At 41.0% G+C, this 25,996-nt stretch overlaps 1 protein-coding gene across 5 annotated transcripts in view; it reads right to left on the bottom strand.

The window, feature by feature from the left end:
- Positions 1 to 25,061, bottom strand: part of MARCHF1 (membrane associated ring-CH-type finger 1) — a 119,960-nt gene extending 94,899 nt beyond the window's left edge. The window contains exons 1-2 of one of the 5 annotated variants that reach the window (XM_081875474.1): positions 24,214 to 24,322; positions 1,837 to 2,110 (exon numbers count right to left, since the gene is read on the bottom strand). Coding sequence is in view for 2 of the 5 variants with exons in the window: in XM_081875477.1 (XP_081731603.1) it covers positions 24,214 to 24,312 (99 nt within the window). In the remaining 3 variants the exon portion in view is untranslated. Of the gene's footprint in view, positions 1 to 988; positions 1,011 to 1,381; positions 1,794 to 1,836; positions 2,111 to 24,213 lie in introns of those variants that run through there. The other 4 variants (XM_081875477.1, XM_081875473.1, XM_081875475.1 and 1 more) reach the window with 4 other exon arrangements.
- Between the last annotated feature and the right edge of the window lie 935 nt (positions 25,062 to 25,996).

Raw genomic sequence — 25,996 nt, 5'->3', positions numbered from 1 at the left:
CCTGTCCGATGCCCAGACATGGGCTGGGGCCATGCCACAACAGCAATGGGGACCCCTTGGGATGTCCCTATTTGATGTAAGTCATAAGGCTCCTCCTATTGGTGGTTTACCCTTAGGTGGACTCTCTGCAGATGGGCAGGAGTCGAAATATAGGTTGGCTTCACCTAATGCCTAAGCCAAACCACTCACATCTGTAACCAATAAAGTTGTGGCTTATTTGATCACACACACCTAAATACTTGTGTCTGTGTGTTCATTAATTACTAGGGAACTGTGGGTCACGGGGCCTTGGCACGCAAGTGATAATTTCTAAAAACCTGAAAACCTGGAAGACATTAAAAAATGATCTCATATTGCTCAAATATCATATCCTGCCTAATTAGGAAATTCTATCCTACTGAGCCTCAGCATTCACTCACTCATTGATAAAATATGCTGCCCAAGGAATTTAAAAGGCATGTATGTCAAAGCTATTTAGGTTTCACACCTAGGAGAATATAGCTGATGACTTTAGAAAAAGGTTTTATAAAATGCTGTGGCAATCACCATTTCAATCATATCCTACAAATTATCCCCAAATCACCCACATCTTCTTTAAGAATAAAGTGCTTTAACAGAGTTTAGAAAGAATGATCTGAGTTTAAGCAGGAAAAGGATATACCCTCTTCTTCCTTCTGATAATGCTCTGTTTAAGATTCAAGATTCACTGGGTGATATCTGATATATATGTACTGAACCTGTCTGCTGATTTCAATGAGTCTACGCAAAGCAAACACTGGTTATCACCCATTATTGATTGACTCTTGGGCAGAAAACCCCTACCTGAAACTCAGGATAGGATTTATTCAGCAGAACAGTTTAGAACTTTATATTATTTAAGAGCAATATCTACATTTATAAAAGGAAGAAAAATATTACAACTCAGTAAGTGTCATTATAAAACTAAAAGATAATATATATTGTATCTGCGTTCATTTATGTTACCTACTTTGAGTCATGAGATACAACAACATGAATTGAGAGAACAGAGCATAAATAAATCTACCAAGGCGATAACTATTCTTCTGCCATTTCCTCCTTGGAACAAAAGCCAACCCTATTTCCAAACAAGCACTCTTGTAGCACTAATCACAGATGACTCACAGTCTCATCTGGTTTTGCACTTAAGCACATAAGAAATTACATTGTCCCAAGCATGTGGGTTAGTAGGAAAACATAATTTATTTGTTTGCACACATTTTGACCTTTTAAAAAGAGCATTTATGCAAACTGTATTCTCTACTTAAAAGTAAGAAAGCTAGCAGAAACGACTCTTGCAGGTGCATCTTCATATGTATGTATGAATGAATGTATATTCATATGTAAGAATGTAACTACTTACATTCATAAATAAAGCACTGTGTGTGGTCGGGGCATGTGTAACTCCATTAAACAGATGGAAAACCTTCTAGGCCTTTTAATAGTTGTACTCCCTCCAGAATGGTGTTATGCTACTTTTTTCAATAAAAAGTTAGTATGCAATTTTAATGTTGCATTTTTTCTGGATTGCATTTTATTGATATTTGTAAGCCACCCTGGGAAAAACATGATTGTAGACTGGGGAATTAATATTATAATGAACACATAAGCACATGTGTGACTGTGTATATATTTGTCACAATATTTCAAACCCTCCAAAAGCATAAAACTCTTTTCCAAAATTCCCTGAATCTTTCACTAATCAGGAAAGGAGGGGTAATATGTTATAGTGAAAAGATAAGGACTAGATTATTTGAAGGACCATCTTCTCTCCAATGAATATATCCATGTATTATGTCTTTCTTTGTATTCAGAAACCCGTTTAGCTTTTATGTACGGCCACGGTTGTGAAATTCCAGCTGGCACTTTTTCCTATTTTGCCAGGCATTTGGCTTATTTTAATTATTTTCCTGTCATTGTGGTTTCTGTTGATGCTGTTCCTGTTACTTTTAATTGTGTTATTAACTGTATTTAATTGGGTTGTATCCAATGCTGCATGCATCCAGTTCCACTTGCACAACAGGACATCTCCTTCCTAGCCCTGTGAGCTGTCAATATGTCCTCCAACCCTCTGGAGCAGATTTTGCAGGAGCTGCAGGAAAGAGGAGAGATAGGAAAAAATCCAGTGTGTAAGTGGCAGCAGAGAGGGTGGAGCCAGGGTGGGCATGATTAGCTTAGTATACATGAACATATTTTTAAGTCTTGTGAACAAAGGCAGTCTAGAGGGCCAAAATTAAGAACAGGCAGGAAGAGGTCTACACATAAACTAAAACAGGAGACAACAAAAAGCTTGGTAAGCAAAAACAAAACAACAAACAAACAAACAGGAATAATTTTTAAAAAAACAGGAATAAAGAAACATAGGTATACAAAAATGGGCATGACTATTGTCATAAAGAAGCAGAAGTTTTTAATATTTAGCCAATTTTAATTATAGCATTCTGATATTTCAGCCATTAGTTTATGTATCTTTATATTACAGTATCTATAAATCTTTAAATTTGATAGAACCAGAGATTGCTTGAACTCAATAGTATATGCTACAAAGACACTATTAGTTACTGATTTTATGCTTATGCAAATAACATGCTCTCTGAAATGTATTTCTTTTTGCTCTTCAAGCAATGTAGAAGATGAAAAAAACCTTTATAAAGCAGCTGGTCCTTATCACTATATATGTAAAACAGTCTTTTATTCTGTAACTGTAGTGCAGAGATTTCAGAAGACTGTTCCAAAATGTATTAATGTAAGCAGTTTAATCTTGTCCCACTGTGGCACTGTCTCCTTTGAAGTGATTTAATCTGAATCACACAAACACAACTTTACATTTTGTTAGAAGTCTTTAATTCTTCAAGCAACATTCATCTGAGTTGATCTAATGAATTATATAACAGGGGAGAGACCAATGTGACCCTTTTTAGTAAAAAGATTTATATCAGTTGTTTATCAATCAACTGTGATGAAATTTCAAGATAGAGTGTGTGCTAAAATTAGAGGTGGGCTGGTGGAGGGTCTTTCATGGCTTTGGGACAGAAAGAGATTTATTCAGTGCGGGAGGGCTGGTTCAGTGGTTCACTATATTGCAAGACAGGACGCGGGTGACGCTGTGGGTTAAACCACAGAGCCTAGGGCTTACCAATCAGAAGGTCTCTGCTCCTGCCAGCCTAGCAGTTCGAAAGCACGCAGTGCAAGTAGATAAATAGGTACCGCTGCAGAGGGAAGGTAAACAGCGTTTCCATGCGCTGCTATGGTTTGCCAGAAGCGGCTTAGTCATGCTGGCCACATGACCCGGAAGCTGTACGCCAGCTCCCTCGGCCAGTAAAGCGAGATGAGTGCCACAACCCCAGAGTCGTCAGTGACTGGACCTAGAGGTCAAGGCTCCCTTTACCTTTACCTTTATACTGCAAGATAAGTCCTGCTTTCTTTTCTTTACGTTGTTTTTTTTTTTAAGCCTTGCCAGCTGCTGATCCCACCCAGCAAAACACTCTTCCCAGTTTTCCTATCTCATTTTCTCCTCTTGTTGGTTCAGACTTCAATGAAATGACATAGCAAGGAAGAAGCAGCTAGGCAAGAAAACTTGGGAGAAACTCATCCAAAATAACAGGACTAAAGAGTGCTCGGGACACATCTCTAGATTCATCTGTTATAACAGTGGAGTGAAGGTCTCAGTGGATGCAAGTGGTTTTATCCTCATAATGCTTTGGAATGTTTAGATCTGGTTACTGCAGGCAATTCCAGAGAAATATTTTAATCAGAATTTGCAGTATCATGTAAAAGAGGTGGTCAGGTAATCAGGTTTGTGACACTGAAGCATGGCCCATTACTTCACCTGAGTCTAGAAAACAACCCCACTTCCAGTTTAAAGAACATAACAGAAGTTCAAGTTTCACTACTCATTTTGCTAATCTCATAAAACACTTAAGAAAAACATAATATGCTATTTCCCAAAATGCACAACAACAGCATAAACCAATAGGTAATTATAATTGCTCGTAACAACAGCAGAGAGAAAGTGACATGAATTCCACTCCTGTCACCAAAGTAAGCAGCATCTCCTCGGGGCATTTCAGCAGGCAAAAGCAATACCAGGTGTCTCTATGTCTCAAAGGGAACAAAATTAGCCCTACTGTGAGATGATATTAGAATGCGTATTATATTAGTATACTAATGGGGATAAAGAGTTCCTTCACCTCCCGGGATAATTATGTGTAATCTAATTTCCTGGAAACAGGTTACTGCACAAACCAATTATAATAGCATCTCCTTTTAAAGAATAACTTGTTCCCTGCAAAATACATTTATACATTAGTTTGCTTGCTGAGGGGGAGAAGAGGAGCAATGCCCCTCCCCCACATGCTGCTGGTAGTGTTGAGCATGCCAGTATAACCTCCTGAAATTAGCACCAGATTTATGTGTTATACTGTTCTCCATTTCTAATTAATTCCACAGAACTGTTCTTCATTTCAAAATTTTGTTTTCTCATAATCAAAGCAGAACTGAATCTAATCAGCATTTTATCTTGGAAACTATTGTTATATTAGCAATTGCTACACTACTGACTTGGGTAGCTCATAAAAGGATAAAAACAGACTCCAAGTAGAACTCCACCATTAATTTATGAAAATATTACTATAAAGCCCAAACTTTCCAACTTTTAAATTTCATGATTTATACTGGAAATGTGTTGTTTTTACAAAAAATACACCAATTGATGCCTATTTAGAAGTAGACATCTACTTAGCAGTAAATTTATTTGAGTTCAGTGAGGCTTTGTGATGTTACAATACAGTTAATCCCACCTATGCTCCTTTATTATTATTATTTTAAAAAATTAATATTATGCTTTGATAATATGTAGCAAAAGCCATTATACATCAAACATTCTTGCTTCTCATGAAAAAGAAAGAAAGAAGTGAACTACAAAAGAGGGGGAAAGGAAAGACAAGGAAATGACATATGAAGAGGGGAGAGAGACAGCATAACATAATACTATGAAAAAATTAAAAGGAAAGGAAGAATGTTGCAATTTACTTTGTCATTCCAGAAATGTAAAAACTGGTATGTTTATTTAGCAAATTATTTGCATTACAAAATCAAGTGGTAGGGTAAGGTTTATGGTTCTAAACTAACCAGAGCTAATGTGCTCAATTACAGTTAGTAATTTTTAAGAGTCTTCCCTAGCCAAATAAGCTCTCAATAGCTTTTCCTTCCGGCTAATTTCCCTGCCCTTCATTCACCCCCCACCACTCACTCACAACCAGAAACAGATGCTGGACGGCAGTTTTCCTCTGCTTCCAGCTCCTCCTGCTGTTTTAACTTCTAGTACAATTCAGATATTTCAAGGACTACTGCCTTGAATTCACTCTCTGGTCACCCTGCTACTTGAAGCCCTCTTGCACTGGACTCTGTTGCCTAATGGATGCTGCATATGTTGTTGCTCTGCTTTGCTGCCAGCTCCAGGTTTTCTTCCAGCAGGGTTCTCTCAGATAACCAGGCTTATTCTTTTCTCTATGCTTCCCCAACCAACAACTGATCTACAGCTAACAGAGCTTTCCTCTTACCCATCTAGAAACTCTGACCAATCATGTTCTTACCCGTGTCTGGCCCCCACCTAGTAAGCCTTCTTTCAGTGGACCATGTGTGGTTCTTTATGGACCTTCTAACTACCTATCAGGTTTAATTAGCCCCTTCACCTATAAAATTTGTATTTTATCATACACCCAGTCCATATATAAACAGCATTCGTGACCTTTTTTTTTTTAGTTTACAAAAGGCAAGAAGTGCCGAGTTTATAAAATTATGTATAGCATGGAAGAAAGTGAATAGAAAAAAGCTGTTTCCTTCTCTCTCACAACACTATAGAACTCATGGACTTAATTAAGCTGAATGTTGGAAGATTCAGGCAGAGGGGAAAAAGTACTTATCAGAAAAGTGTAACATAAAACAAAAATTAATCTGCATAAAAACTGTTCCCTTCAAAGGTCAGTATTGCACCCCTGTGAGGTCTGAGCCCTTGGTGGCTGTCCAATTGGCCTAAGGACAGCATAAGCTCTGCCTATCTGCACCACTCCATTGTGAGAGGAGACTCACCATATATTTCTGCAAAGGTATATTGAAGGCACACATCAAAATTTTGTCCATTGTGGTGTTTTAGCTTTGGTAATGTCAGAGGCAGGACTCAGGAGGAATGGGGGGACCTCCCCTCTTCTCCTGAACCTTCCCGAGGACAGGGGGGCAGTATAGATTTAGAACAGTGGTTTGAAGAAGGGCATAGCTCAGAGGCTGCAGAGAGCAGAAGCTGGGAAATATTGGAAGAGGAACAGCAAGAAGAAGAAGAAGCAGGGCAGGGGCGTAGAAAGGGGAGTGCGTGTTGGTTTCTGCTTTCTTCACTGTGCAGTGAAATGCTAGTCACAAGGCATTGTTTACATTCCACAGTCAGAGTTGCTGTTGGGTTTCCCCACGGGAATGGGAGACTGGATGTGACGTACACTGGTTTCCTGTTTTTCACTGTTCTCTCGGTGTTTTCCGAGGAGAGAGGAGTTGCCTCTCTGCTCTCGCAGAGGCAAGATGCATGTGTGTAATCTCTCAGCATTGAAGTGTAAATAAAGTAAAGTAAAGTATGTGGCACGTACTGCTCATGCAGGCTGTGTAGAAAAGCCTGCAAATACAACAGTGTGGGTGGTGCAGTCTGACCCAGGTGTCACCCTGAGGGGGGTGACAAAATGGCGGGCGGCACTCACTGCGGGGCTCTGCGCTGTCCGCCTGCTGCCCCCCCGCAACTGTAGGGCGGCCGAGGGCTCGCATGCGCCATCAGTATGGGCACTGCATGTGCGCAGCCAGGCAGTTCGCCCTGCACCGGGTGCTAGAGAGGCTTCCTCGGCCACTGTACCAGGGGAGTGACAGCTGGCAGACTCAGTGTCCTGGAAAAACATTCCTGACCCCCCTCTCCCATGACCAGGTGGGCATTGAGGGTATTAGAATAGAGAGCTGAGGGGCAGAAAGCTCAGATTAACCTACGCAGGAGTGACGTCAAATAGGGGAGATGTAGAGGGGTTGGAGCAATGCCATTATTAGGGAAGGCTGCATTCCTTTGTCGTTATCTGTGAATTATTGAATAAATTGCTTGGTAAGAACTTTTATCGTTTCTCTGATTCTGGGCTGCCACCATGGGAGGGATCTGATGCCCCAAAGCCTGACAAGTAAGGCCAGTATTGTTGATATGAAATACCATGTGCATAGCAGATGGGGTGCAGCATCAGCCTACACAATCTGCACTATGTCACTCTCCTGATCTGTCTTAGAAAGACGCAGATGAAAGGTCTAGCTTCTGCTACATCTGGCAGCATTTGTTTTGGAATATCAGACATGCAAAGCATATAATCCAGAAAAATTACCAGAGGGAATTTAACACACACACACACACACACACACACACACACACACAAGCATATCTTAATTTATGCTTTATTTGGAGCATTTTTTAGGGTGGGGGAATATATCTATGATTAATAAGCTGCACTGAAATACAGTAAATCTGTTACCTACACACATTTAGCTTGTGCGCATTCAGCTTTACGCATGTAGCAATAAATAAAAAGGGGATGGAAAGGGGTGGGGTTTTGGGGGAAATGATATTGGCAATCCCACCCACCATTGAACCCAATGTGTTTTGACTACATGTGGTTTTGGCTTTAGGCGCAATCCCTGAAACGTAATCCCCATGTAAGCTTGTATGTACCATGCCAGGAAGGTGGGCAACACAGCACAATCCTATTCATATCTAATCAGAACTAAATTACATTGAGTTCAATGGGATTTACTTCCAGTGAAGTGAAATAGGACTGTAGCTTTTAAGCTAAGAAATAATAATAATAATAAGCAATACAGTCTTATACTTGTCTGGATCATGAGAGTGCTGTTGCAATGATTACGTTATTTTAGAACTGATCTAATAAGCAGAAAATGAGAGCTCCTCTTATTAACTTGCTGTTACCAAAGCAACATATGTGAGCAGTAGGAGATCCAGAAAGATGCATAATTCTTTCTTACATTGTAATGAGCTAATTAGTTTGTGGCCTTTGCTTTCAATTATTTATTGCTAAAGATTCTGCTCTTACTCTTCCCCAAACATTACACTGTAATTGTGTTCCAGTTTTAGGGCTAATTTTATTAAGGAAGATGCTTCTGAAAGATCCCACATTTGCCAGTCCTGTCTATTCTCTATTAGTTAAGAAGGATGAGAGATCAGGCTTACGAACACTTCTTCTGACAAATTTATGAGCCTTTAAAAACTATGCAACAAGCTATAACTCAACAGGTGTCATTTTTTTCCTAACATGGTGATGCAATGATGATAGATGCTTTATCTACTGGATTTAACATATACGTACTTGTTAAGACTACGTACTTGTCAAGAGTCCTACCAGAAAAAAAGTTGAGCAATCTTATCTAAGTTATGAGTAGCAGGGACTTCAGGACATAAAAACTGGCAAGGTCCTATTAAATAAATTATCATGAATCTAACGGGCCTGATGTTTAACATGCTCAGATAGGAACTCTTTTGTGTAAGAAGCAAGAGGTATGCCTTCACCATTGCGGGTGAAATCCTATAAACAGGACAGATTAAATTGTAATTTGGTATGAAGAAGCAATTCAACTCCCTCTCCTATTCAGCGAAAATTCATGCTCTAGCAGCACTTCAGAAAAAAGCTTTTGTTCCCAGTGTAAGCATCGACAAATATAGGCAAAAGGGAAATGGTTTTGTCCAATTCCACTTTGTACTCCAGCTCCGTGGTCCAAACTCTGTATCTAGGGGGATGGGAAACCCTCTGAAACAATGTGCAAGGTGGTGGAGGGATAAAGGGGAATGGCAGAAAATTGCCTCCCCTCCTCTTCTATTAGCAGATAACTTCACTGGATCAAAAGCTGTTGATCAAAACCTACAAGCAGGATGACAACACTGGATTTCACCCGCAACAGTGAAGCTGTACTTCTTGCTTCTTACACAAAAGACAGCAATGGAGGAAAACTACGGCTTAGTAGAGCTGTTACGTTAGAAGTTTCTTTATTCAAATGTGTGCAAATCTAGGCTGCAAAACTAAGCACGCCTTTTCTGTTTTCTGCAAGAGCAATGAGTTCTTTTTTAGATATTCCATATATCAGCTTGCTTATTCACTCTTTTCTATCCTCTAAGGCCAAAACATTCAAAGTGAATTTTAAATTCAGTGAATCACGCAATCTTTGAAACTGTTTGGATTAAGTAAAAAAACACTTTCAAAGATTGCAGTATGGGTGCTTGAATGCTCATTTGTTTGATCTCTTGTGCTTTAGTATTCTGTCATTTCTCCATTATGTACTTTGGTATTCATTCAGTTTGTTGTTCCTTTATTGTTTCTTCAAACAAAACTTGCAGCATCAATGTTGAAAGTTGGTGAAGTAGCAATCTTCTTAGATAAGTTGGATAATTAAATGAAGACCCAAACCAATAAACAGAAACTAATAAAAGCAAGAGATTATATTTCACAAATTTATTAAAGGTACAAATTAAGGACAAGGTATTCATTACTCTGTGTGAATAACTCAAATTAAAGTTGGTTAGTTAATATGCATAGCAGTTCCTTCAATTTACATTTTAACCGTGACTTCTGAAACTGAAATGGGGTTCAATTCCTCAAGAAGTTAAGACTGCGATCCCTAGAAGTCAACAGCATGCACACAACATTCTGAAATTCAATGTAGTAGTTCCCACCATTAAAATGGAAACTCCTTTTTAAGCCTTGTCATGTTTCTAAGCCACTTTGATCCAGCATTGGCAGTTACTGGGCAAAACACACAAGACGCCTCATTTTTTATTTTATTTTAAGAAGGCACTGTTTGAACTTGATAGCATTCAGTTCTCAACCCAGTCAATCCGTGTTGGTTTCCACTATCAGGGAGACTACATCTTTATATGCCTTTTAAGATGTCACTATAACTAGATTCATGATTCACGTTTTGCTGCTTGAAAGCATTTCACTTTTAAATGGGCCACAGAGAATATAGATTCCTAGGAATCAATGGCAGATGCAGCTATGCTCACTGAAACTATGGCCACACTAGTTTTACACAAGTTTTTGGGCTTTCTATGAAAATCTAAGCTGGGGAAAAATATTTTCTCAATACCTATGGCACACATATTTAATATGGGGGTATATTAAATGATCACCAGAAGCCCCTATGACCCTGTTCTGTTGCATAGCTACACAACCAGTTACCACTGCAACAACATAGCCATGTTTATCAACCAGCAGCATCAACAGCATAACAATAAAAATGAAAATATAGAAATAGTGATAGACATGCCCAGAGCATCCCATGAAACCTTAGCACTATCCACTCACAATTCTGTGGAGCATCAATGCCCCCACAATAGCCATGTACGAAAAGCACAGCTGTGGCTTACCTGCTCTATGATATCACAGCAGGTTAAGAGGCCTGCATAAAGAGAGCATGCAGCACTGCTGTTCAGAGGAAAAGGACAAAGGACGAGATTTGGGAGAGAGAATGGGAATTTCAATCCCCCATTGAAACATTTGAATCTGGCCACTCTACAAAGCAAAGTATATGTTTTGAACTCCAGGTGGAAAAGGAAGTGACAGCAGGATCACTTGAAAAACAGACAGCCTCAGAACCAGACATACAGACAATAAGAGTCTTTATAGCAGTTGTGGGGAATCTTTGGCCTGCCAGATATTGCTGAACTACAACTCCCATCAGCCTTAGCAAGCATGGCCAGAGTTGGAGGACAAGTTCATGATATGCCCCCACCCCCACCCACCCCCTTTTTTGTAAACCATTACGGGTTCATTCTACAATCAAGATTTTGTTAAATAAATAAATATTTATGGCACCTTTGATGTATGGAATAATTTACATTATTCTTATATTATTGAACACCTCTTTGATGCAGGGTTGTGGTTCCCCCCATTTTACAGACGAACAAGAGAAGCTAGGAACTTGGCATAATGCTGTCCTTTGCCCCTTTCTCAATTGCTTCCCGTTATCCCCACAGTTACCATTTATTTGTCCTAGCAGGAAAAACATACATGTGCACATTATGTTACATTATTGGAACTCATCATAGAGCCAAGCCATTTTAGTATTTTTGCTGTGGATTGGGATAGACTGTATAATCTAGAAGGCACTACAAAGGAGCTGTTTAGAGCATTACAGAAGGCAATACTGATGCACTTAAACCCAAAATAGTAACTTAAAATCTAAAGCATTACAACTCATGACATTTTAAAAATGCTTAATGGCAACTTGTACAACAGTTATGGAATTCTTAATTTATAAATACACAGTGTGGCTCTTACACTTTATGAGGAAGCTATAATTTGGAAGCTTTCAGCTTGTATGCTGTGCATAATTTTATACTGCTGTAGCTAATTAACATTTTTAGTGTAATCATCTGTCTTGTTTTTAACTTTAAGTCAAAGAAAGCACAAAATGGAAGTTTTGTGAGTATATACCTAAATTGTGGATGCACTATCCAAGATATTCTTATATACCAATATGATGGCAAATGAAATAATTTTCCAGACAGCTCAAAACAGATCTATAGTACTCCCTGCAATAGAAAGATCTATCAAAGGTACAGAAATCTCTATAGATGTAGGCTAAAGGAGACTCCAGAGAACAGACAAAAGGTACAAACATCCCCAGACATAGGAAGATAATGGGGACCAATTATTATGCAAAGCATCTACATGTGGATCACGTGCAGGAGACAGTACAGAAATACAGATTTATGACTATAATAAAACAAACTATATTGAAATGAAAAAAAGCAAACCAAATACAGGAGGAAGGAAAGGAACACAAGGCAGGAAGAACATAGAAAAGAACAAAATCTTCTTCTGAATAGCAGCTTCCATGAATCAGCCATGGTTTGTCGAGCAAGTCACAATAAGTCCCTCAGGCAAGCAAAGAAACTGCAGTTGTTTCACCCAAGAACCTTGCAGCCATGAACTAGAATTTCTAGGCAACAGCTAGCCAAGCCAACAAACAAACCCTGAAGAGTGAAGTGGAAATAGTCAGTATTTTATTTTCCTTCCTTCTAAGAGCTTCCTGTACCATCTTAAGTAGATGTAACAATAAGGGAAACTACCTAAAAGTTAAGTTGTGCCTTCAATATGCAGCCTTGCATAGATGTTAGAAAAGTAGTAGAGTGGTCTGTCTACATTTTCCTCCCCTTATAAAGCAGCTGGAATGCAAGGTGAACTGGCTTAAGGTACTGATGACCATGGTAGTGTTGCGCAGGAAAAGGAGCCTGTTGCCGGTCAAAATGATGAGAAAGAGAGCGCAAGATCACTATTTCTGGCAAAGTGAAACCAACAGTCACTTAGTCAAAGGACTGGTTTCATTTTCTAGCTACTCTTGCCTCTGTAGCTTGGAGAGCAGCTGGGGCATGGCACCAAAACAAACCAAAGTTAAGTGAAGATCCTAGGTCTGGATAGAACAACAAACCATGGTTAAAATAAGACAAGATTCATAAGCCGTGTTTTCAAATTCTGGCTGGTTGTCCAGGGTGGGTTTGGATGTGCAAAGAAGCCACAACTGGAGCACACAAACTACAAATTAGCATCACAAGAGAATGTATCCCATGGAGTTGCCAGTGTGGTATTTCCATACAGTGGTACCTCGGGTTAAGTACATAATTCGTTCTGGAGGTCCGTTCTTAACCTGAAACTGTTCTTAACCTGAAGCACCACTTTAGCTAATGGGGCCTCCTGCTGCCGCTATGCCGCCGGAGAACAATTTCTGTTCTCATCCTGAAGCAAAGTTCTTAACCTGAAGCACTATTTCTGGGTTAGCAGAGTCTGTAACCTGAAGCGTATGTAACCTGAAGTGTATGTAACCTGAGGTACCACTGTATTTTTTCAACAACAACTTCTGTCATCCCTGAACATTGGCCAAAGTTGCTGGGGCTGATGCACATCTGGGAAGGACTGGCAGAGCTCTGATGAATGTTTGATGGAGCCAGGGGAGACTGAGGCTGATCTGGGAGAGGGGGCCAGTGATATACGGGGTTTTATGCCACCCGCAAGGTAGGAGCCCAGGCTGGTGGAAGGAAATGAGTCTGAGCAGTCAGAGGCAGGGCAGGGGTGCAGGTTGTGTGAGAAGTGGAGGAAGAGGCTGTTCAGGCAAGGGGCGGTCTGGTCAAATCCACATCACCCACTGCCTCCTAGAACCAGGAGGAGCTTAAAGAGGCAAATGCAACAGCAACTTCTGTTAAATATGAGACAGGTGCTCTCTCTGTTTGCCTTTTTGCAGCCTACTGAAGACCTTGCTCTTTCTACAAGGCTTTTAAGTAGCACTTTTTCCCAGTCTGCGTCTGCTTTGGAATTGTTTTTAAGTGTTTGGTTTCCTTTAGGAGGAAGCTTGGCATGTAAAAAATAATTTTAAAAAGAGATTCCAGAGAAATCACTAAGTCCATTCTTTCCCTGCCATTTTCTATGTCACTGGGTACTTGCCTTTTTCTCTGAACCACAAGAAAAAAAATGCCTTTCCTAATAGAGGAGATACTCTAGCCCCCTGATCATTTTTGGTTGTCCTTTTCTGAACCTTTTCCAACTCTACAACCAGAACTGTACACAATATTCCACATGCGGTTGCACCACAGAATTATATGCTGGCAGTTTTATTTTCAGCTCTTTTCCTAATGATCCATAACACGGAATCTGCCTTTTTCACAGCTGTCATGCACTATCCACTACAACCACAAGGTCTACCATAATTCCTGGTCAGCCACTGCCAGCTCACACCTCCTGAGAGGGCATGTGTAAATTATATTACTATTATTTTTTGCATGAGCAGGTGTCATTTTTATACTTGCTTTACACTGAAAGGGAAGCATCTGACTAGCCACTCTTGGAAATAAAGTACTGGACTAGATGATACAGGCATAGCTCTTCTTACATTCTGCAGGCAAGGCCATTATTATATGCCTAACGTGCATCACATAACAGCTTGGAAAGGCTTTAGGACAATGCCTGCAAGACACCACATCACATGATGCCAGAGTGTCACATGATACAATTCTTAAGTCAGCTGCAGCTGTTTCTAGCTCTCTTGTTTCTCTTTGCAAGCCCTTATGCTTTAGATCCCATGTTCCAGTTAGAAGAGCCCAAATATACCCTGCTAATGCTATAGTCAGATGTTCTTTCAGTCACTGGCTTGAATTTAACCACACACGTGCTCTTATTCCCAATTGAAAATCACTATTACATTCAAGTCACTATCATCCCCACCCCACCCCCAATTTAACTACCAAGATGTGAAGCTATGATAACTTGCTTCTACTTTCACATCAGGGAGAAAAAAACATCCATTGTGATGCTATTTATCATTGCATCTCTGTCAGAAAATTTATACATCAAGCTTCTGCCAGGTGTATTCTTGTAGTATCCCTCCTCATAGTATTTCCCCTTCTTTATTCATTGGGCTTTTTCCCATCTGACAAGGAAAATACAATTCCCCTAACTTCAAAGAAACACCCAGCCATGCACTTGCCATACAGGGTATTGGGGTGTGTTGTGCAGCATATTAGTACCAATATTTTTTTTACTAAAACTAAGGTGAAATATTTTTCCTCACTTGATAACTAGAAGTCAAATATAGCAATGCTGCATCCTCAACTGCACCTTTTGTTGTATCTATTTTCAATTCACTGTTTCCCATCTATTAGAAAAATATACACAGAACTATTTTTATCCACCCATCCCATGTGCAAGTGGAAAAAAGGGAAAAAGAGACTAGTGGTTCATCAATCTGTCTCCTTGCTTTTATGCATTTGGACAACTCTTAAGACATCATCACCCAATGTGGCAACAGTTCCTGAGGTTGAGGAGCCAATTTGAACACCATTGCAAGTCACTTTGAATCTGAGATGGTGGACCAAAAAGTCCAATCTATGATTTCTATGATAATTTGATGCAGCACTGCCCAATTTGGCATTACAGTTTCAAACTCTACCAATTTTGGCATCTCTGGAGATATCATCATCCAATCTAACGTGATGGTTCCCAAGATCACTGAGTGGGTTTTGGTTTATGTTTAGTCACCATCAGATACCATTTTGCATCAAGATGAAAGACTGAACTATTCCAAACTGCACTGAATTGTACACCTCTGAACATAACATTGCCCAACTCACCACAAATGTGGGAAGAAGGAAATTCCCACAGCCTCTGCAAAGGGCAACCCCAGGCCAGTTTGCAAGAAGGCTTTCAAACAGCCCCACACAGCAGCAGCTAGCTAAGTAGCAGCCAAAGATGGCATTATTGGGAACAGCTGGGACCTGAACCATACTGAACCAAGACCCACTAAGGGCAATGATGTGCTGAGAGGGCTGCAGAATGGGGAGACCAAGCATCCAAATACATTAAGTAGCACTGCAAGAATGAACTACCATTATTGCTGTAGGGTGTGCTTTACTAGCATGTCTCCTGCAGGGAACAGATTGGCAAAGCATCACTCTGCAGTATTGAACCATCCTGCCTTTTGCAGCTGCAGTGTCTCCTTCGCCTGCCTCCACCTGAACATTACATTACTCTCAAATTTATTTGTGGCTAGATCCCAGTTAGGTCAGGGCCCTTTATGCACAGCCCTAAAGTAAAATACACTATTCATTTATAAATATCATTTAAAAAAATCATTTTTACCTAGAATTCCTGGGCATGACTGGGTACCTTCAGCTAGCATAATAAACATTTTGGAAAGTTGTTCTCTGTGCATTTAGATACATCCTAAGACGTTGTAACCAAATTTTGGATGAAGGTTCCTGATATAACGTAACAGGTTTTTGTCTATATTTGGATACAATTGAACACACTTAATCAAGATGGTGGAAAGAATTTTTCAAAGTGCAGATTTTTTGGTTTCTTAGAATTCCTAAGCAAGGCTGGGTACAAGGGTACAAGGCTGCCAGTGAACTATGAGTTCAAGCTATAACTTATATCTAACAATGCAATTTCCCACTCTTCCACTATGGTTTCCCTAGCCAGCTTAGGGAAAAATGCATTTTCTGCCTACTGTTTAGAACTCACTGAAATAATAACAGAACTTAAAGTTGAGCCATCTTGTATGAGTACGCAGAAAAACCATTTATATTACAAGCACTGTGTACTTCTGAAGTCTGCAACAGGGAAACTCTGGCAACATATAATTAATCTAATTGAATGCAACTTGCAAAAGGGAAGGATTGCAGGGCAAGGGGAAATTATAAAATATTGTTGATTGAGTATTATTCATGTATAAACACATACATTCTGTTCCCCCCCCCCCCAAGTTAATTTTATCAGTATTATGTTTCTGTAGCTGGAGTATAACAACAGACGTTTTCCTCTCTGGATCAACACAAAGCAACTCCAACACAAGTGATTTCTGAAGTCCAGCATAAGGGTCTAAATTATCATCAACATCCAGTGTCACAGTGAAAACACTTCACAGAATTCTGCATCTTTTATATTGACCAGACTGTATAAAACTTCAGTTCTCTACACAAGACTATTCCCGGTAGGCCAGTTTAAATGTCCCGTCTGCTACATGTAGAGCAAGCACAGAGTTGGCCTGGCTAAATGTGCCCTATGCACACAAAAGCCTACATGCAAAGTGAAAAACAAACAGCTTCCAGGTTTTATGTGCACAGGCTCTTCACACAGAGTCAGATCACATCATTCAAACATCCAGCAAAACTTACTTCTAAGTGTTTACATCTAAAAAAGATGCAGAGTAAATATCACAGCTTCTGTTTTCCCTATACCCTACCTACCATCATGGTCTTATTACAACCTGCCCCAGTAACATTCTTGCAAGCTGGTCTGTGGTGCTGCAGAAAAATAAGAAAACCACAATGCCCTACTCCCTCGTCCAGTGCATCAACACAGGGTTTGTATATGTTTTACTGAATAGCAATAAATACCTGCTGTAGCTAGCCCACTGATTACAATTTTTGTAGGTTGCCACGACTTGGTTAACACAGTTCTGTTGTTGAAAAGAAACTCTTTCGGTCTTCTTTTTCCTGAGAAATTATTTTTTATGCTCCACTCAACTTGAACACTTTGTTTACAATGTACTGAGAGGGCAGGATAGTCTGCTCACCTAGTTCTAAATTAATATGAATTAGGTAAAGGTATAGGGACCCCTGACCGTTAGGTCCAGTCGTGGACGACTCTGGGGTTGCGGAGCTCATCTCGCTTTATTGGCCAAGGGAGCTGGTGTACAGCTTCCGGGTCATGTGGCCAGCATGACTAAGCCGCTTCTGGTAAACCAGAGCAGCACACAGAAATGCCGTTTATCTTACCGCCAGAGGGGTATCTATTTGCACTTTGACATGCTTTCGAACTGCTAGGTTGGCAGGAGCTAGGACCGAGAAACGGGAGCTTACCCCATCATGGGGATCCGAACCGCTGACATTCTGATCGGCAAGTCCTAGGCTCTGTGGTTTACCCACAACGCCACCCGCATTATTAATTCAGAGATTCTTCTTCACAGTGTGTGGGATACAGTGAGAGAGCTTCAAGTTTTAATTTGCAACATGTCAGTAAATATTTAGCTGCATTCATACGGAAAAGGGTTCATGGAAAGTCCCTTTTCAGTTCTTAATAATATTAGATAAAGGACCACAGAGGTCTTTACAAAGAAGTCAACAGATTAGTATATGCATCAATACACCACAGAATGGGGAACAGCTACAAACTATAGATTTGCCATTACTATGTCTAAGATCAAATTACTGCAACACCTCAAAACAACTGGCTAATTGAATAACAGCTAGTTAATAGAATAGGTTGTTACCTCTCACATTCTTATGATCTTCTGCAGAAAACAGATTACAGCATTGAAAGTTTGGGTACAAACGTAAGTTTAGGCATGTTATAGAATGGCAATGGGCAGAAGAAATGAAATACTGAAATGAAGAACATTAAAGCCTGAAGTGAAGGACATTTAATGTGCAAATCAGTGGAAGAGCACAACCACAAATACCCCTTTAAAGCCTTTCCAGCTTCCTTAGAGAGGCATGAAGAGCACCAACTCTTCTGGCAAGGGTTTCAGATATTGTTGAGCAGCTGAGTGGAGATCTACAAGGAACCCTTTACACTCTACAAAATTATAAAATGACATCAAGTATGCTAACACATGGAATGTGGAAACATGGTAATCAACTGATCATTGGTTCAGCCTTCCACCAATTTCCTGTTGTGAAAATCAAACCCCAATTGTACCATGTGAGGAGGCCATTTTCATGAATCACTCTATGCAATTTATTCCAATTACCATTTCTAAGAGGCAAATACTCTCCTGTTAATTTTGTACTTTAGAAAAAATACACAATGATTCAGCTTTTAGAAGCTTGAAATATTAAGTGCAAAAAACTAATTTTGTAACCAGCTCTGAGTGACTTTATGGCTAAATATATTAGTTTTGACTTATATTATTTATAACATAAAGAATGTATATAAAAGTGCATCAATACAATATCACCACAAACCTTGATAACTGTCCAATGTGCTGAAATTATTCATTTTGCAGCTAATGTTTCTGTACCTCAATCTAGAAGCTTCAAAATTAATGTAATCTCAAATAATTTGTTGGGGGGGGGGTTGAAGGGTTTTAATATATTTCATTTGAAAATTCAAGGTTTTCAATAAATAAACATTTTGCTATATATATTTGTGGACTAGACAGACATTTCTAGTTACTTTACTATAAAAACAGAATTTTAATAACACATTTTAATATCACTCTTCCTCCAAGAAGCTCTTGGTGGTATAGGGAGGGGAGAGGCTAGCTCAGTGGTAGGTCCCAGAGTAAATCCCCAGCATCTCCAGGTGGGGCTGGGAGGGACTACTTGTCCAAAACCCTGGAGACCCACTGCCAGTCTATTTGGCAGAACTGAGCTAGATTGATGAATGCTCTGATTCCTATGTCTCTATTCCTCTGCCCTTCTCACTTTACCCTGCCAACAACTCTGAGTAAAGTTAGGCGAAGAGACTTGCCCAAGGCCATCTACCGCGCTTCATTAATGACTGCAATGCTTTACAGTATTAAATGGAACTTTTCCTTCTCTCACATGCTCATTAGGTGATTAGCTTAGCAATATTTAAGTTGCACAGAGCTTGTTTTGTTGGATTTAAGTTGTTCTTTTTTTAAAGAAGAATTCACTGGAACCAGTCCCACTAAGTTAAATGAGGCATATCCCTAGGCCATATGCAAAGGACTGTAGTCTTAGAGGAATTTACCAAGGTACTAGTCATATATTATCATTTTTTATGTTTTAAATTTGTTAGTCACTTTATCTTGTCCAGGGCACCCCAAAGCAACTTAATTTAGTGCAGTGCTGGGTAAGCCAGAGGCCAAACACATCCCTGCATATGAAGTACAATGCTAATAATAAAGTGAAACTAAAGTTCTAGTTTTCAACTGCAGAACTAGAAGAAAGTTGGTGAACTCTACTTTCTGAAAAGTAGGTCTAAAACAAGGTTTTGTAGCACATTTCTCAAGGCTGCAAAGTACTTGCCTCCAAAAACCCTCAATTCAATTGAAGAAGAATGGTTACATAATGCTTTAGACTAAGTTAGAGCAACAGATTTTAAATGATTACTTTTATTCAACTCATCATCAATACACTATTTGGATTAGTAAACTGTGCTGCTTCTGAGATTAGTGAATTGCATTTCTAGCAGTTGTTCTTAACAAGAAACCTGAATGTGTTCAACCTGTAACCAATTCCAGTTACATAGTCAACTTATTAAATAAAGCATCTACTAAGAAACTGCTGCAGCCAAGCACTAAACTGAAGAATAGCAAGCAATATTTTCTTTTGCCTTATCTCCATAAAAAAATGTTCAATATTTTACAGGGATTGTAGGCAGCAATGAAGTGAATACAAGGCACTTGTTTTGGCCTAAGTAATTTAAGATTTGCATTGAAAGATGTTCAGAGCTTTACATTTTAGTTCTCAGCTTAAGAGAAATTCCCTGACGTACAGAATCCAGCTATAAACAGGAAAGCATCATCAGTACCAACCAAATTGTCTATCCCTCACATATGTGCACCTTGTTGAACAAGCATAAAACTTGGGAGACAAACACACAGAAATAAAACATGTAGCACAACATAATAATTACTAACATACATATAGCCTTTTAAAACATGTAATGTGCTTCACATTATATCACTGCAACCCTGATAAAATAGCTAATAGATCAGTGTTGTCATCTGCAATATCAGGAATGAAAGCTGAGAGAAGAGAAAATGGCTTGCCTGTGAACACACAGTGAGTTCATGGCAGAAATAAGATTCATACCAAAGATTTCCCAATTTGTAACTAAATATCTTAGCCACTAGACTGCGCAAGCTCTCATAGACCTGAACTTTATAGCAAAACATTAACATTCTGCTGCCTACCTTTACTGCCCTCACTAGCATGCAGCAGGAAAAGCTACATCTACCTATTATTCTGTGCAGCAGATGGTAGACACACAATGGAATCAGGCATGGTCACACTGCCAAATTCCCCTGCACAATTGAGACACAGCTGCATGGAGAAAGGCAAGCATGGACTATACTATACACACAAGGAGCCAGTCAATCCTTGCTGATCTTGGATAAGGTACAGCTATAACAACTGCTATGACCATGCATCTCCCCACGCAAATAGTAGGTCTCACAACAGTCTTTTTTCATATCATCATGCACCAAAGTACGCAACTGCAGTAGAGACTTTGTCAATGTGAACCAATCTCAGGCTGTGAACCTGAGAACATTCACTTTCAAGCCTTGCATTTAGAATTATAGTCTAAAGTGGCAATTCTATGAATGCTTTCCTGGAAGTAACCACCACTGAACACAGCAAGACTTACTCCCGAATAAATTTGCAAAAGATTGTGCTATTCTATTCTATACCTTAGTAGACTAAATGTTTTTAATCATAGCTGCTTAGTGGAGGAGCTAGTTCAGTGAGGTTTTCAAACAGTGTTCAAGAGTCCCATGATGGCTTATCAGATGTTCCCTAATAAATCAAACAGTAGCAGAAGACAAGCTTCCCTGGAAAGACAGCTTGCTCACCATGCTCTATCTACATGTGGTAGACTTCATTCTCAGTTCCCATGGGGCAACAGTGAGATTCAGCAGACCTTCCAGTGCCCTGGGGGAACTGCATGTAAGCCCTAGAATGAACATGTCCCACATCACCTTTAATGTGGTGGGGTTCCATAGCAAACAAGTTTATATGGAAAAAGATTCCCTGAAAGAAATTCGTAAACCAAATTTGTTAAGTTAGTGGGCTGATGTCTCAACTTCATCCACTATTTCAGAAACATGACATTCAGCTCTCATTTCTCAGAACAGAAAACAGCAATTCCTTTCATTATTATCACTTTTAACAATAGAAATGCTGAAGAAGGGAACTACTGACTACAGGATCATTTCCTCAAGTGGTAAAGTTGGGGAATCTTTTGATGTGGTCAAAGTGAAGAGAATGGAGGATATGGAGCAAGAAGAATGTGCCCCCAAGATTAGTCTGGCAAGGGATTTGGAGGGAGGGTTGGGGCAGATCAAAACAGAAATTCCAAGAAAGTGTCCTCCAGTCTGACAGTTCTATAGAAGAAACAGCTATAGGACCAGGAGGCTATTTTACTGATCAGATCTGCTAAAATGACCCCAAGTCTGGAAAGCATGTAGAATTGAAAGAGTTCCAGTTTTGCAACTGAGATTGATGCACACTTAACTTAAAGCAAGGGCAAAATTAGGCTTTATTTCACCTGGGTCAAAGACCCAGTTAGGCAGCCCCCATGCACATTTGCATGACTGCACACACACACAGAGGCTGGGAGGCTCAATGGCAACCCTCTGGAGGCTTCACCTGCACAAAAAGCCTGGCTAGTGCCCCCCTCTCCCCCAGTAGCCACGGCACTGCTTAAAGACAGAAACAAAACCATGGAGCAGTAAAAACAAGAGGGTCTTTTCAGACACGTTAAAGTACACTGAATGCTGCTCAAAACTGCATATCCTCCCCCAATTTACCCTCAGACAAGTCATTCAGGTACACTGTGAATCTAGGCTACTCATACATAGAACACACTGTTCAGGATTGGACCATGATTTCCAAGGATCTGAATAAAGCATTCATGGATCTACCAGACGCTCACGACTGTGTATGAACAGTTTTGTGTAGGAAGTTTTGTTTTCTTTGAAAGAGGAGTAATGTGAATGAAAGTGGAAAGATTCTGCACAAGAGAATCTTACCACACATATCTTTTCTCATTTTTTTCATCAAAACCTTTGTTTTTCCGATGGTTTCTGAACCTTCTTGAATACTGCTTCCGTAGCCCACCATGAGGTTCTGAAACGCAATGCTTTTAACAAGCAGCTCAAGCTCAAATTAAACTAAACTCAAATTACACACAACTAAGCACCTCATTTTTTAAAAAAAACCCTCCTCAAAATGAGGAAAGAATCCATTAAAGAAATCTATCATTTTGTCTGTGTTTGCATAATGGGTTCTGGAAGAGACAAGAGCTCAGTTGTGGAGCATCCACTTTGCATGGAAAAGGTACCAGCTTCAATCCCCAGCATCTTCAGGTAGGGCTAGGAGACATCCCTGTTTGAAACCCTGGTGAGCCACTGTCAGCCAGTGTGGACCAATGGTCTGACTCAGTATAAAGCAGCTCCCTACATTCCCATGACAACAACTCTGTTGCCTCACCCTAAAACACTTACGTAACTGAGAATTATGCTGTTAACTCATCATTCTGCCAACTTTATACTTTCCCCCTTTTCCAAGCTTTTTTCCCCTCTCTGAACCACTTTCACTTTAAAGTTAGTCCCTCAACAATGAAAACTCTTAATCTGATACTTCACAGTTTTCAGCATCATGTTTGATTATTTATTTCAGTCCATTTTAGGGGAAACATTATTTAATTGCTTTGGAAGAATAACATCAGAGGAGGCTGTAGCTGGGAATAAGGGAGCCATAATCACTGCATTATAGTTACAAGTCAACTGCAAAGGCTAAAGGAGGCTCTCAGCCAAGTGTTAATAAATCTACTGCTATTTTACACAACTAGACAAATTGCGAAGGCATAAACTGTTGAAATCTGAAACCGAAAAGGGGGTCATATAAACCATTAAAAAAAGAGTTACAGTAAAATGCAACATGGAAATGCAGTCAATTTTTCCCCAGTCAAACATTCAAATATTCCCATTTGTTCTCTTCCTGCCACAGTTATTCACAACTGAAAATGTGTGTGTTAAAGGTTAATTATGCATGTTTACTAGGCAACATTTTTAAAAAGGAGCCAAGTGGCTTCAGGAGTCACAGCAGTTAGTTTTCCACACCTCATCAAATAATTTAACTACAAAGTCACCTGCATATATTTACCTTGCGTAAACTGGAATCTGTGCCACAAAATACTTCTGTACGTCTTAATTATTGCTTGTGGACTGTTAACTATATACGTATAAGCATTTAGGAGCCCATAATTTATTATTCAACAACAAGAGTTTCTTCCATGTAAGACAGAGAACAATGGAAATAGGAAAGGGGGAAACAGATGGGTTTCACATGAAAACAGAGAATTCTTAAATATGCATGCACGTCACACATGCACATTCAGTGGACTACTGATATTGCTACTTTATTGCCTTTTTCCATTTAAGAAAGGGTTTGCTTTATGTCATTCCTTTTGCAACGCTCTCCACCACCACCACCACCCGCCTCCTCTGGAACAAGACGCTTTGTTGCCTTTCAGCACAGCCACCTGAAAAGTACAGAAGGAACAATGCCCATTGTCTGCCTAAGTCACTGGACCATATCTCTCCCTTGCACCCAGAGACACACACACACACTCTCTCCTTAGGGGAGTCTCACGCGAAACATTTGCATCCTCTTCTCAGCGCCGTCCCTTATACATGCGCCAACCCCTCCCATCACCCAGGGATGCATTTGAGAATCCTGCATTTCAGGCGTCAGGGAAGACTTGCATCTCCGCGCGCCGCAACCATGTGTGCAGCAGCTGCCCTCCAAACCTCACGCCCCCTGCCTCTATCAACGGGATGGGTGGGGGGTGGGGCATGTGGATCTTCCTCCCACCCTTTGGGGCCGTGGCAAGCGCGATTTGCCCCGGCCGAGCGCCCCTGCTCTCTTCTTACCTCGACTTCCTTGTTCTTCTCTTTGTTTCTGCCCATCGAACTTCTCCCATTGCTGGCCGTCTCCCGCGCGGGGACTACGGAGATCCGCTGGAGAGGCATTTTGACAGGGCTGCAGGTTGCCGGAGCCTGATTGGACGCCTCCGAGCTCCGCTCTCTCCGAAGAGCCCACCTGTATAATAATTGTTCATATCCTTGCGTGGCCAGACACGGAGCTGCTTCGAGCGCGCGCAGCTTGGGGAGGGCAGGGCGGGGGGGGGGGCAAACCCACGCGGTCTTCCCGCAAACAATAACAAGAACAAGAAGGAAAAAATGAAATATATTTATATAAACCACATCCACCCCGGTTAACCTAAGCAGAAAGAGAGCGGCCCAAAAAGAGGCGTCATGATAATCCAGGGAGTTTGGGGAAATTCTCCGTGAGGCGAGTTACTGCGGGTCAGGAGAACTCCGCCGCTTCGCCAGTGGCGCAGCCGCCGCCGCCTCTTCCCCCGCCCGCTTCCTTTCTCCAGAGCATTGTGGGAGACAATTCAATTTCTCCGCTGCCCTAATAACTGTCATGGAAACCGAGGGGAAGCTGGGCCCCGGTTAAGAAGCGCTTCCTTTCGCGGCTCCTTCCATATTTGCTGCGACAGCGGACGAGGCGCCGTTGTCGTCGACGGCTTCTTTTCTGCTTTCCTCTACCCGAGGGAGCGCCTAGCCGGAACCCGACCCCTTCGCGCCGCCGCTTGAAGTAATAATAACAGAAAAACCGAGCGCGAGGCTGCAAGGCGGCTTAGCGTCCTATTTTGGAGCCAAATCCCCTCCTCGGGAAGCGCGGCGAGCTCGCCGTGTCCTTCATGCGCCTCGCGTAATCTGTTTAGGTTTCAAAGGAGCTGCCTGGGACCTGGGGGGGGGGGGGAGGAAGGGAAGCAACTGCGCTTGAAACGTAATGCTATTAAAAAGTGTGGGGGAGTGGCACCCACAAAGAAGCGACTGGAATTGGGTCTGCCCCCAAGGTGGCCAGGAGAAACTTGAACCCGCTCCTTGCAGCTCCTGCACACTAGGGCGCACAGCCAGCCCTTCCTCTCTCAGCCAGAGTTCAACAAGGTTTAGCTTTGGATTTAATGATCACGCTTCAGCTCCGTGGCATTCGCCCCTGAGGATGTCCAGAGTGCCATGGCCAGGGTTGGAGATCAGCCAGACTGGAGCCTCAGGACAACCTGTTTAGACCTAGCCCAGGATTGGAACTTGTGAAATGCTCAACCGGGGCTTTAGGAGCTAACTCCTAGGGCAGGGGTCTGCAACCTTTAAGACAAAAAGAGCCACTTGGACCCGTTTCCAAAGAAAAAAAAAACTGGGAGCCGCAAAACTCGTTATTATAAAAATAACTTTTTTGTCACTTTTTTATTATTTCTTTGTTTGACCCCTCAGAATTACTCCTCCTCATAGAAATAAACATTAAATTAACAAGTTACCTTTTTGTGTGTGTGTGTTCTTCACTCCCCTTCAAAACAGTGACCAGCGTACATGCCCCTTACAATGTAGCGGGCGGGCAGGCAGGAAGGTGACGTCAGGACGGTGCGTGACTAACGCACGCACCGCCCCCATGCGACGTCACAGCCAGTACAGCGCCCGCCACAGTGGGGAGTGTCGGGGCGCACAATGCGCCTCCTCCCCTCGCTAGTATCCACCCCGGAGCCGCGGCAAAGGTGTAAAAGAGCCACATGCGGCTCTGGAGCCGCGGGTTGCAGACCCCTGTCCTAGGGCCTCAAAATATTTGAAGGGGCCGCCAGCACCCCACAAA

The sequence above is a fragment of the Podarcis erhardii genome (genome assembly GCF_964252035.2).
Source record: "Podarcis erhardii genome assembly, chromosome: 9".
Classification (NCBI taxonomy): Eukaryota; Metazoa; Chordata; class Lepidosauria; order Squamata; family Lacertidae; genus Podarcis; species Podarcis erhardii.
This window is presented reverse-complemented; position numbering and strand designations above follow the sequence as displayed.